Source organism: Oryctolagus cuniculus, chromosome 5 (assembly GCF_051225735.1).
Source record: "Oryctolagus cuniculus isolate XC-2025 breed Fujian yellow rabbit chromosome 5, ASM5122573v1, whole genome shotgun sequence".
Classification (NCBI taxonomy): Eukaryota; Metazoa; Chordata; class Mammalia; order Lagomorpha; family Leporidae; genus Oryctolagus; species Oryctolagus cuniculus.
This window is the reverse complement of record NC_142871.1, coordinates 31,578,965-31,591,147: the sequence shown is the minus strand read 5'-3', so window position 1 is coordinate 31,591,147 and position 12,183 is coordinate 31,578,965. Positions and strand designations below refer to the sequence as shown.

The following is a 12,183-nucleotide window of genomic DNA, read 5'->3' as shown; positions in this document are numbered from 1 at the left end:
GAAGGGAGGAGAGAACTTCCACTTTGACTATGACCTTGTCTAAATAAGATCGAAGTCAGCGAACTCAAAAGGCTTCCACAGCCTTGGAAACTCATGACTTGAGGAGATTTCTGATGCCATAAACAAGAGTGTCAAATTGTTTAGTCAACAACAGGAGTCACAGTGTACTTACTCCTTATATGGGATCTCTGTCCTTAATGTGTTGTCCAATGTGAATTAATGCTATAACTAGTACTCAAACAGTATTTTACACTTTATGTTCTGTGTGAGTGCAAACTGATGAAATCTTTACTTAATATATACTAAATCGATCTTCTGTATATAAAGAGAATTGAAAATGAATCTTGATGTGAATGGAATGGGAGAAGGAGTGGGAGATGGGAGGGGTGCGGGTGGGAGGGGAAGTTATGGGGAGGAAAAAGCCATTGTAATCCATAAACTGTACTTTGGAAAATTATATTTACTAAATAAAAGTTTAAAAAAAATAAAGAAGGACAAATTTCAATTCTTCTGAAACTGTACAAAACAATTCAGAGGGAGGGAATCCTCCCAAACTCCTTCTATGAAGGAGTAATTCCTAAACAGAAAAAAAAAAATACAATAGAGAAAGAGAACTATAGAGCAACATCCCTGGTGAACATAGATACAAAAATCTTCAATAAAATACTAGCAAACTGAATTGAACAACACATCAGAAAGATCATTTACTTGGATTAAGTGGGATTTATTCCTGATATACAGGGATGGTTCAACACTTGTAACTCAGTAAATGTGATATGTCACATTAACAAACTGAAGAACAAATATCATAAGCTTATTTCAATAGATACAGAGAAAGCATTTGTTAAAATACAACATCCTTTCATGATGAAAACCTTAAGCAAATTGGGTAGAGAAATAACATTCCTCAATACAATCAAGGCAATTTAAGACAAACCCATGGCCAGCATCCTACTGTATGGGGAAAAGCTGGAAGCGTTCCTACTGAGATCCCCAACCAGGCAAGGATGCCCACTCTCACCATTGCTATTTAATTTATTCTTGGAAGTTTTAGCCAGAGCCATTATGTAGGAAAAATAAATCAAAGGGATACAAACTGGAAAGGAGGAAATCAACTATTCCTATTTGCAGATGACAAGATTCTATATGCAGAGGATCCAAAAGACTCTACCGAGAAACTATTGGCTCACATAAAAGAGTTTGGTAAAGTGGCAGGATATAAAATCAATACATAAAAATCAGGAGCCTTGGTTGAGAAAGAACTTTTAAGATTAGCCCCATTCACAATAGCTCCAAAAAGAATTAAATACCTTGGAATAAATTTAACCAAGGATATCAAAGATCTTTACGATGAAAATAACAAAACACTAAAGAAATAAATAGAAACACAGTAAAAAATGGAAAAATCTTCCATGTTCATGGATTGGAAAAATCAACATCATCAAAATGTCCATACTATTAAAAGCAATCTAGGGCTGGCGCCGTGGCTCACTAGGCTAATCCTCCACCTTGCGGTGCTGGCACACCAAGTTCTAGCCCCGGTCGGGGCACCGGATTCTGTCCCGGTTGCCCCTCTTCCAGGCCAGCTCTCTGCTGTGGCCAGGGAGTGCAGTGGAGGATGGCCCAAGTGCTTGGGCCCTGCACCCCATGGGAGACCAGGAGAAGTACCTGGATCCTGCCATCGGATCAGCATGGTGCGCCGGCCGCAGCGTGCTGGCTGCGGCAGCCATTGGAGGGTGAACCAACGGCAAAGGAAGACCTTTCTCTCTGTCTCTCTATCACTGTCCACTCTGCCTGTCAAAAAACAAACAAAAAGCAATCTAAAGGTTCAATTCAATCCCAATCAAAATACCAATGACATTCTTTGTAGATCTAGAAAAAAATCATGCTAAAATTCATATGGAAGGCTGGTGCCGCGGCTCACTAAGCTAATCCTCCGCCTTGCGGCACCGGCACACCGGGTTCTAGTCCTGGTCAGGGCGCCGGATTCTGTCCCGGTTGCCCCTCTTCCAGGCCAGCTCTCTGCTGTGGCCCGGGAGTGCAGTGGAGGATGGCCCAAGTACTTGGGCTCTGCACCCCATGGGAGACCAGGATAAGTACCTGGCTCCTGCCTTTGGATCACCACCGTGCGCCGGCCACAGTGCACTGGCCGCGGCGGCCATTGGAGGGTGAACCAACGGCAAAGGAAAACCTTTCTCTCTGTCTCTCTCTCTCTCTCACTGTCCACTCTGCCTGTCAAAAAAAAAAAAAAATTCATATGGAAGCACAAGGGACCCTGGATAGCTAAAGCAATCTTATACAACAAAAAGAAAGCTGGAGGCATCACAATACTTAATTTCAAGACATACTACAGGGTAGTTATAATCAAAACAGCCTGGTACTGGCACAGAAACAGTCAGGTAGACCAATGGAACAGAATAGAAACTTCAGAAATCAATCCACACATCTACAACCAACTTACCTTTTACAAAGGAGCTAAAATCAATCCACGGATCAAGGACAGTTGCTTCAACAAATGGTGCTGGGGAAACTGGATCTCCATGTTCAGAAGTATGAAACTAGACTTATACCTTACACCTCATATAAAAATCCACTCAAAATGGATCAAAGACCTAAATCTACAACCTGATACCATCAAATTACTAGAGAACACTGGGGAACTCTGCAAGACATTGGCATAGGCAAAGATTTCTTGAAAAGTCTCCAGAAGCACAGGCAATCAAAACCAAAATTAACAAGTGGGATTACATCAAACTGAGGAGCTTCTGCACTGCAAAAGACACACTCAGGAAAATGAAGAGGCAACTGACAGAATGGGAGAAAATATCTGCAAACAACACAATTGATAAAGGGTTAACATCTAGAATCTATAAAGAGCTCAAGAAGCTCAAGAATAATAAAACAAATAATCCAGTTAAGAAATGGGCAAAGGACTTGAGCAGGTATTTTTCAAGAGAGGAAATTAAAATGGCCAAAAAACACTTGAAAAAATGCTCAGGATCACTAGCCATCAGGGAAATGCAAATCAAAATCACAATGAGGATTCACCTCACTCCAGTTAGAATGGCCCTCATACAGAAATCAACAAACAAAAATGTTGCTAACGATGTGGGGAAAAAAGTACCTTAATCCACTGTAGGTGGGAATGCAAACTGGTAAAGCCATTATGCAAGAAAGTATGAGGATAACTCAGAATTCTGAATATAGACCTACCATATGACCCAGCCATCCCACTCCTGGGAATTTAACCAAACCAAAAGGTAATCAGCATCTGAAAGTTATCTGTACTCCCATGTTCACTGCAGCATAATTCATAATAGCTAAGATATGGAATCAACCCAGATGTCCATCAACTGTTGACTAGAGAAAGAAATTATGCTATATATACACTATGGAGTACTACTCAGCTATAAAAAATGAAATCCTGTCTTTTACAACAAGATGGTTGCAACTGGAAACCATTATTCTTTGTGAAATAAGCCAGTCCCAAAAAGACAGATATCACTGTTTCCCTGATTCAGGGTAACTAATAGAGTACCTAAAATATAATGTTTAGAAATGAAATGAAATGGATATTTTGAGATTTGATAATTGTTTGCAGCCCTTGTCTCTTCTGTGGAGGAATAGTGTTTTTTTTTTCTTCATAATATTTGTTAAGCTCTTTTACTTAGTGTAGGGTTAACTATACAATCATTAAGTAAACTGAAACCTTTGAAAAAATTAAGAGTTGGTATGTGAGAGGGAAGAGGAGAAGGATTGGAGCTTGGATGAGAGGGAGGGTAAAGGGGAAAGTATCCCTATGTTCCTAAATCTGTACATATGAAATACATGGAACTTGTATAACTTAAATAAAAATTTTTAAAAAAGCAGAAAGTAGGGCCTTCACCACTTTGTCTGAGCTCTTGGGAGCTAGATTACAGCTCATCAGGCACATTTTCTACATGCCACAATACAATATGGCTATGAAGGCAATAGTGTTGCCAAGCTTTCTGCTACTACAACACAAGAATGCTCATTCTTCCAATTTTCAACAATAGCAGCCCTTCACTTCCTTTTAAGCCCCTCTTTTAAATTATTCCCAACAGAAATGACTTTACAATTGTATATACTTGCCGGCGCTGTGGCTCAACAGGCTAATCCTCTGCCTCGCGGCGCTGGCACACCGGGTTCTAGTCCCGGTTGGGGCGCCGGATTCTGTCCTGGTTGCCCCTCTTCCAGTCCAGCTCTCTGCTGTGGCCAGGGAGTGCAGTGGAGGATGGCCCAAGTCCTTGGGCCCTGCACCCACATGGGAGACCAGGATAAGCACCTGGCTCCTGGCTTCGGATCAGCGCGGTGCGCAGGCCGCAGTGCGCCGGCCACATTGGCCATTGGAGGGTGAACCAACGGCAAAGGAAGACCTTTCTCTCTGTCTCTCTCTTTCTCACTGTCCACTCTGCCTGTCAAAAAAAAAATTATTCCCAATAGAAATGACTTTACAATTGTACATACTCAATGCTAAATTCCTTTGAGAAAAGACCAACAAAAGCCAATCTACACAACTGAATATCAGATAAAGTGCATTTGTAATTAGGAAGCCGCCCTTGAAACATACCTTATAAAGCCGCAAACAAGCGGAGACTTGTGCAGTATTACATTGGTGTTTAAAAGGAATCCAATTGTGTTTCCCATTATTTAGATAAAAGTCTGACAATGGTTAGATTACGGCAAGGACAAAAATCACAGCTTTCAAAACAATCAAGACAGATGGTAGTAGGACAAAGAGGCTTCAGTGAATTATAGCAGACAGAAACAAGTACAGGATTAAAAGAGAAACTTTTGGTTATTTACCCCCGTAGATAAAACTTGTGGTTTTAATGTTACCAGAAGAAAAATCATGCAGTTACTAGACATGTAGCTGGTTGTGGTTGCCTTTGCCAAAAATCACGTGATAAACACATGAGTAACTTTCCCATTAAGTTTCTAGAATTTTGTTAACTTGAAGTTTAAATAGTTTCATATTCAGATTAAGCTAATTAAGGATTACAATAAACTTCTAATCATATAATTACATTGTATAAGTAAACATATTTGTGGAAACAGCAAATATCTGTGGAGTTTACAGAGAGTGATTTTGTAAATAACTTTACAATTTTCCAATTAATTGTAAATGCTCAGATGCAGTTTCATGTAACTCATGCTGCTTTTGTAAATGGGTTCAGAATTACTTGGTGTATTTTATCTGTACACTTTAAGGTCTAATTCACAAAACTCCAGATCTCACAGTTGAGGATTTAATAGAACCAAACACGGGAAAGCAGAATCAGCTTTTCCTAACATTCTAATTACATTGTGGAAAAGAAGGAGAGTTCTGGGAAGAGCCACGTGTTCTCTCAGCAAGTTGGTAAGCCAGGAGACACAGGATATGAACAAAGAGCAAGGGAGAGGACAGAGAGGATGGGTGAAGATCAGCAGGTGATGGAGCAATGTGACAGCCAGGACCACAGCAACCCACACAGCTCTGCAGTAACTGCTATGAAGGGAGGGGACAATCGACAGACACCTGTAGATTATAGTCTGAAGACACAGGCGATTTGCTCTGCTTGGATGGGGGAGCATAGCGCTGTCACCTGTGCGCCACCCCACAACCTTTGACCCAGGGGTGAGGAGTTCATTACCTACTTTAACTCACAAACATACAAAGACTGTACACATATGCAGAATGGAGCTACTGACGACAGACCCCGACAGGGCAATCTGCTGCCCAACATCTCTATGGGAAGAACTAACTGAGGGAGCACATAGAAGGGCAGCAGGGCCAGTCACTAAGCTGTTCCTCTGGGTTAAGTCGTCTGACTCTACAACTCAAGGGGGGTGGGGGTGGTGGCGTTCACCCTAGGTGTTGAGATGCTGCCTAGGATGCCTGCTGCCCATATCAGAGTGCCTGGCTCTGAGTCCGAGCTCTGCTCCAGATTCCCGTTTCCTGTTAATGCACATCCCGGGAGGCAGCAGGGGATGGCTCAGGAGTGGGTCCCTGCCACCCATGTGGTAGACCTGGATTGAGTTTCAGGTTCCTGGCTTAGTTGGGTAGCTCTAGCTGTTGTGCACATCTGGGTTGTAAACCAGTAGATGGGAGTGCTCACTCTCATGTACTCTCTCTCTGCCTCTCAAATAAATAAGTAAAAATTTAAAAACAAAAATGCTCCCGATAGAAGTATCTTGGCCCTTTTCTGAATGAACAACTCTCAGAGAAAAGCTCTAACATCTGTCCCATGTTAAAGGTATGGGGCCATGTGCATTTTCACAAAAGGTTTTTTTTTTTTTTTTTTTTTGATACTACAAACTAAGAAAGACATGAGTAATCCAGACAGAAAACCTGAAAACTATCAGATCAGGGTTTTTGTGGCTTTGTTATAATACATGAGTATTTACAATTACAATATGAGTTATTGTCATCCTGACTGGCTTGATAGTGCTGGTGAAGTGATATTTAAAAAAAAATGCTTTCCAACTTTCATCTTAGTAAGGAGAACATTCCCCCTGGATTTAAGATGAATCAGGACATTCGATCATTTTTACACATGATGTTCCAGATATTCCAAGACTTTAACTGATATATCTTATCATTTCGGAGCTTTGAAAGGAATTCTATGTTGACCATCTTGTGAAACAAAAGGAAAAACAGTCCGTTTCTACTTCCTTCTACTATTTTCATGTATCATCAGAAAAAGGTAGGTTCAAATCCAAGGGTTTGATGAGGGTGCCTGAAATAATTCAGGTCTCTCTCTTTTTTTAGATTTATTTATTTACTTGAAAGAGTTACAGACACACACACACACACACACATATACAGAGGAGGGGGGGGAGAGAGAGGGAGAGAGGGAGAGAGAGAAAGTGAGTCAGTCTTCCATCTGCTGGTTCACTCCCCAGATGGCCGCAATGGCTGCAGTGGCTGGAGCTGGGCTGACCCGAAGCCAGGAGCTTCTTCCGGATCTCCCATGCAGGTGAAGGTCCCTGAGCACTTGAACCATCTTCTATTGCTTTCCCAGGCCATAGCAAAGAGCTGGATCAGAAGTGGAGCAGCCGGGACTCAAACCAGCACCCATGTAAGATACCGGCACTGCAGGCAGTGGCTTTACCTGATAAGCCACAGCACCGGCCCCTCAGGTCTCTTTCTTACTCTTTATCAAGGTTCCACAGCTGGGTCAAGATCCCCAGAGTGGAGCTTCAGTCTTTGGACTTCAGGCCCAGTTTTGGTTTATCACTCACTCTCTTTCTTTCTCTTAAAATGTGGAGCCCAAAAGTGATGCAGGAGATGTAAATGAAATTCTCTCTCTCTCAAAACTAGGCATACTGAGGGTTTACACTGACCTGGGAATGAATTAACTCCCGCCCCTTGCCCCTTGCAATATCTTTCAATCAAACCACCCCCAAGCTAAGGCTTATCAGATACAAATGTGCTCTGATACTTTTTCTGACCTGAAACCCAGCATTTTATTCTTGCTCCTATTAGTCTGATTTCATCTAGCTTGGTTTGGTGTGACATGGACTCTGACTGGACTGGACACTCTAGTTCATGAAATAGGTAATTTCCTAAGACTAATTCCCTGTGGACTAATTCAAAGTTGAGACATAGTTTAGGAATTAGAAAAACAAAATTAGAGCTTTGCAGTTTACAAAAATAGGAAAAAGGTGTTAGACTACATTAGCTGTTGAGTCTATTTTAAAGTTCTCATATTGACTTACATGAGTTTGTTTTTTAAAAGGCCAACACTTTCTCCTATATATCTAAAACAATTTAACATTTAAAAATACATTTGTTAAAATAATGGTGCAAATTATTAAATGATAATCACTGACATATATTAAGCATTTACTACAGAACATGCAATGTGCTCAACTTTTTATTAATTATCTCAGAAAATCACCATAAAATATCATTATACATATTTCACCAATGAGAAAACAAAGGCTAAGAGAATTTATATAGACTTGACAATATGCTAAGTTTCCTTGGTTTGATTAAGAAACACTGCTTAAAGATCTTTGTGATTTTTAAAATGTTTTATTTATTTATTTGAAAGAATTACAGAGAGAGAGAGAGAACTTCCATCTGCTGGTTCACTTCCTAGACGGCTGTCATGATTGGAGCTGGGCCAGGTGGAAGCCAGGAGCCAGGAGCTTTTTCTGGGTCTCCCATGTGGATGGCAGGGGCCCAAGGACTTGGACCATCTTTGACTGCTTTTCCCATGTGCGTTAGCAGGGAGCTGGATCGGAAGTGGAGCAGCTGGAACTCGAACCAGCATTCATATGGGATGCTACCATTGCAGGCGGTGGCTTTACTCTCTACGCCACAATGCCGGCTTCTATTTGTGATCTTTTAATAAGAGGTAAATAACTGTCATAAATAAAGTGGAGTGAAGATAACGCTTTTTTTTTAAGATTTATTTATTTGAAAGGCAGTGCATCAGAGAAAGGGAGAGACAGAGAAAGAGAGACAGATACATTGAGGGAGAGATCTTCCCTCTCTGCTGATTCTCCAAATGGTTTTAACAGCCAGGTCTGGGTCAGGCCAAAGCCAAGAGCAAGGAATTCCATCCAGGTTTCCCATGTGGGTTCAGGGGCCCAAGTACTTGGGCCATCTTCCACTGCATTCCTAGATGCATTAGCAGGGAGTTGGACCAGAAGCAGAAAAGCTGGGACTTGAAACTGTACTCTGATATGTGATGCAGTGCCCCAGGGAGCAGCTTAACCCGCTGTGCCACGATGCTGCCCTGATACGACTGTTTTCTGATGACTTCATTGTCATAAGCATCCGCTTAAAGTAATGCTGCCTGGTTCGCATACACTGTCACAATTTTGTGTTGGCCACTGCAAAACCTGAACAATGGATTACAATAAATAATCCCTCTAAAGCTAAACAGATACCTCGCATTCTGATTACTACGCAGTGGGATGACTGAAAAGAAAGACAGCTCCTTAATAAGAAAAGGAACCAACCTCTTTCAGTCAGGAATTCATCTGATTCTGGTTCAAATCATTCTGATTCTTTCTCCAACTAAAACAGAGCCTTTAATTATTCATCGAGTTTATAAAATAATGAAATATTGCTGTAGGCTGCCTAATGTTGTGATAGTTCACTTTTTTTATATAGAACCAAAATATGGATCTTTCAAAGTCTGTATGAATCAAAAGAAAATGAAAAAAAAAAAGTAATGCCCTATTCACTAACTATGATGAAAACGCATGATCTTAGGTACTTTGAATTTCTGAAATAAAACCGGAAGCCAAAGGAAACAAGGACAAATGTCATCTCTGTGCAGGGCATTCTTCCAAAGTGAGAGAACAGTGTAGAAGCGGGTCTGACACAATACAGAAGTCAGTCAAGCGCCCTATGGGAAGGAAGGCTCTTCAGCTGTACCCAGAGTGCAACTGCAAACTGGAAGCCACAGCTACGGAAAGGCAGTGAAAAATCTAGGGAAATGGATGTGCGTGTCCTTAAACACGGCATGAAAAATATGTAGTATGAAAAAGCTATGCATGGATTTCAAAATTTTTTGCACCAAAATAAACTTATTTTTTAACCTCATTTCCCCCACAGACTTTCTGCAGTTCTCTTGTATTGCAAATACACGATCAAAACACGGACACCTGTGTTTAATAAAATGCTGGCTAGCAGAAAGCCACTCCCAAGAGAGGCAGGCAGGCAGGCAATCCCACTCCCAGGACAGGCTTGAAGGACAGGCAAAATTCCGGTCAACAAGGAGGGCCGTGAATTCAGCAGGACGGGCCAGATGCTTGGTTTAGCTCTCTGCCCACCCCAGAAACCTAAGTCATCCTTCCCCTACCTGCCCACGTGCCGTCAACCAGAGCCCTGCTGCCTCTGCCTGCTGAATACGCCTTCAGACCGCCCTCTTGGGCGTGTCAATCCGTACTGCCGCCTCCCCCGCAGGCAGCGGCCTCCTAATTGGCCTCCCTCCTTTGCATGGACCCTCAAACTGTTTCATGAGACAACTGGGGTTTCTCAGTGGCATCCTGCATCCTGCATAGCATCATTTCCCTTTGGGAAAGCATCCAGTGGCTGCCTAATGCCTTGCACAAGGCGTCGCGGGCACAGTCCTTTGGAGGCTCAGCTCCTGTCTTCTTTCAGAAATACCTCTCCTCTTCCGCCCTGCAGGCATGTCTTTCCCTTGGGAGCCGGCACCCGAACCCAGCAGGGCAAATCAGAATCTTGCCTTGGAACTTTGTTAGGATGGAGGAAGCTGCAGTACGTTAAAATAAGCAGCTCTCACCGTCCACCGATCCTGCTGTCAACACCCAGACAGTGAGAAATCAGAAATGGTGAATTCTGGCAGTTTGAGTCCTGGTTCTAGCTCCCTGAGGCCCTCTAGTTTTCTGCTTAGCAGCTCTTGGATTCTCTGAGCCAATACTTTTGTCTTTTTGCTTCCGTTAGCAAGAGCTCTGCTCCTTTCCCTTACTGTGGTATGCGAGGCACTTCACTGTTTCCTATCTGTGATCTGTGCAGCTAGCCCAGTTTCCTTGCACCCTCACTCACTTGGTCTATGAGACAATGCTTAAATACTCCACTCATCCAACATGCTGCTTCCCACCTGTAATCCTGCACACACAAATCTCTCTGCATCCGGGGTACCAAGGTTGGGGTCACCTTCTTGGTGAAGTCTTTCCTGATTCCCCGCCCCCATCCCCAACAGAACCAAGCACTCATTCTGCTTTCCAGTAGCCTTTGCCCAAGTTCAAGTTCTTATCTCAACGTCTTTGCAACGGCTCACGTGAACAACTAACCTGCCCTACGTGGCAGATAGCTGAGCAGTTAAAACGAACTTAGGATGCCAGAGTCACACCACCGAGCTTCCCACGGAACAGCAGTGACCCCTGCTAGCTGGGCACACCTCTCCGAGCCTCCAAGGCTCACGCATAAGCAGAGATATCCATAGCGCCGACCTTTCGGGGTCGCTGTGTTCAGCACTTAGAAGAGTGTGTAGCACTGACAGCGCTTGGCTGCTGTTACTGTGATTCTGGAAACCAGGAACTTGGTCATCACGATGCGCTTCTTCCCAGCACTCCACGACCCAAGGAAGGGCTGGGTGTGACCGGGGCACTTGGACCAGACGCTGAAGAAGAGGCCACAACACAGATGGTCAAGGCCTGGAGTCGGCCAGGATTAAGGAGGCCGGGCCTCCCGGGCAGCTGCTACTAACTGGACACTGAAGATGACACTCCAGCCTGAGACAGTGTGCACGTGCGAGACACAGCGCATTCACTGATTTCTCCCGAGCTCCGCGCCACGCTTACCTCCCAGCGTTGGAAAAGCCACCTGGGCTCCGCTTCCCGGGAGCCTAGGGGAGCCTGAGGGGCTCAGCGCCGCGCCTCCATAACGCACTAGGCGCGCACGCATTCCCGCACCCGCAGACTCCCGCAAGGCCACCGGTGACCGCCCCTGTGGGCCCGCGACACAACACACCTGTCTCCCGCCCTAGCATTCGGGTCCACCCCAGGGACAAAGCACTGAAGCTACGAGCTGCGCCCATGGGGTCAAGGGCGGAGGAGGAAATCACCGGTCACAAGCACCGACGGCACGGAAGCCCGCGTCGCGCCGCGCTGCGCTGGCAACCACCAAGGGGCGAGCGCCAGGTGGGCAAACCTCGGGACCCCGCGCAGCTTCCCGGCGGCCGCCGGCGCAGGGCGGGGCTTCCCGGTCGGGGCGGCTCCCACGCTCCCTCCCGTCTCCACCCGGCCGCGAGTGACAGTACCCGAGGACGGCTCCGGATCCGCGGTGCTCAGCCCAGCGCTGCTCCCGGCCGCCGTGAGGAGCAGCAGAAGGCCCAGGAGAGCCATTCTGCCAAGGACGGACCCCGGGACCCCCGGAGCGCCTGCGGGAGCCCGGCGGCAGGGCCCTTCGGCCTCGGACTCGCGTCACTTCCGCGGCCCAGTACCCAGCTGCGGTGGGAGGCGGGGCTGGGGCGGCTCGGCGGGGGCGTGGCCAGGGCGGGGCGTGCCCGCGGGGGTGGGGTCAGGACGGAGGGGCGGGGCGCGGGCGGGAAGACAGCGGAGGAGGGCTCCCACGAAGCAAAACGACGTGGGGTCGTCCCCTGGGCTCCGGGGTAGGTGAAGCGCTGGGGCGCAAAGGGAACGTTCTTTCGACTTGGGTCTGCCTTCCACAGTTCCTCTTCCTGTTTTTGCAGTGCC

The 12,183-nt window shown here is 45.2% G+C and overlaps 1 protein-coding gene across 2 annotated transcripts in view; it reads right to left on the bottom strand.

Moving 5' to 3' along the window:
• IFNGR1 (interferon gamma receptor 1) overlaps nucleotides 1-11,907 on the bottom strand; it is a 28,663-nt gene extending 16,756 nt beyond the window's left edge. The window contains exon 1 of one of the 2 annotated variants that reach the window (XM_008263570.5): nucleotides 11,748-11,907. In XM_008263570.5, coding sequence (XP_008261792.2) covers nucleotides 11,748-11,832 — 85 coding nt within the window. In that variant the 5' untranslated portion in view covers nucleotides 11,833-11,907. Of the gene's footprint in view, nucleotides 1-11,458; nucleotides 11,675-11,747 lie in introns of those variants that run through there. The other variant, XM_051854301.3, reaches the window with a different exon arrangement.
• Between the last annotated feature and the right edge of the window lie 276 nt (nucleotides 11,908-12,183).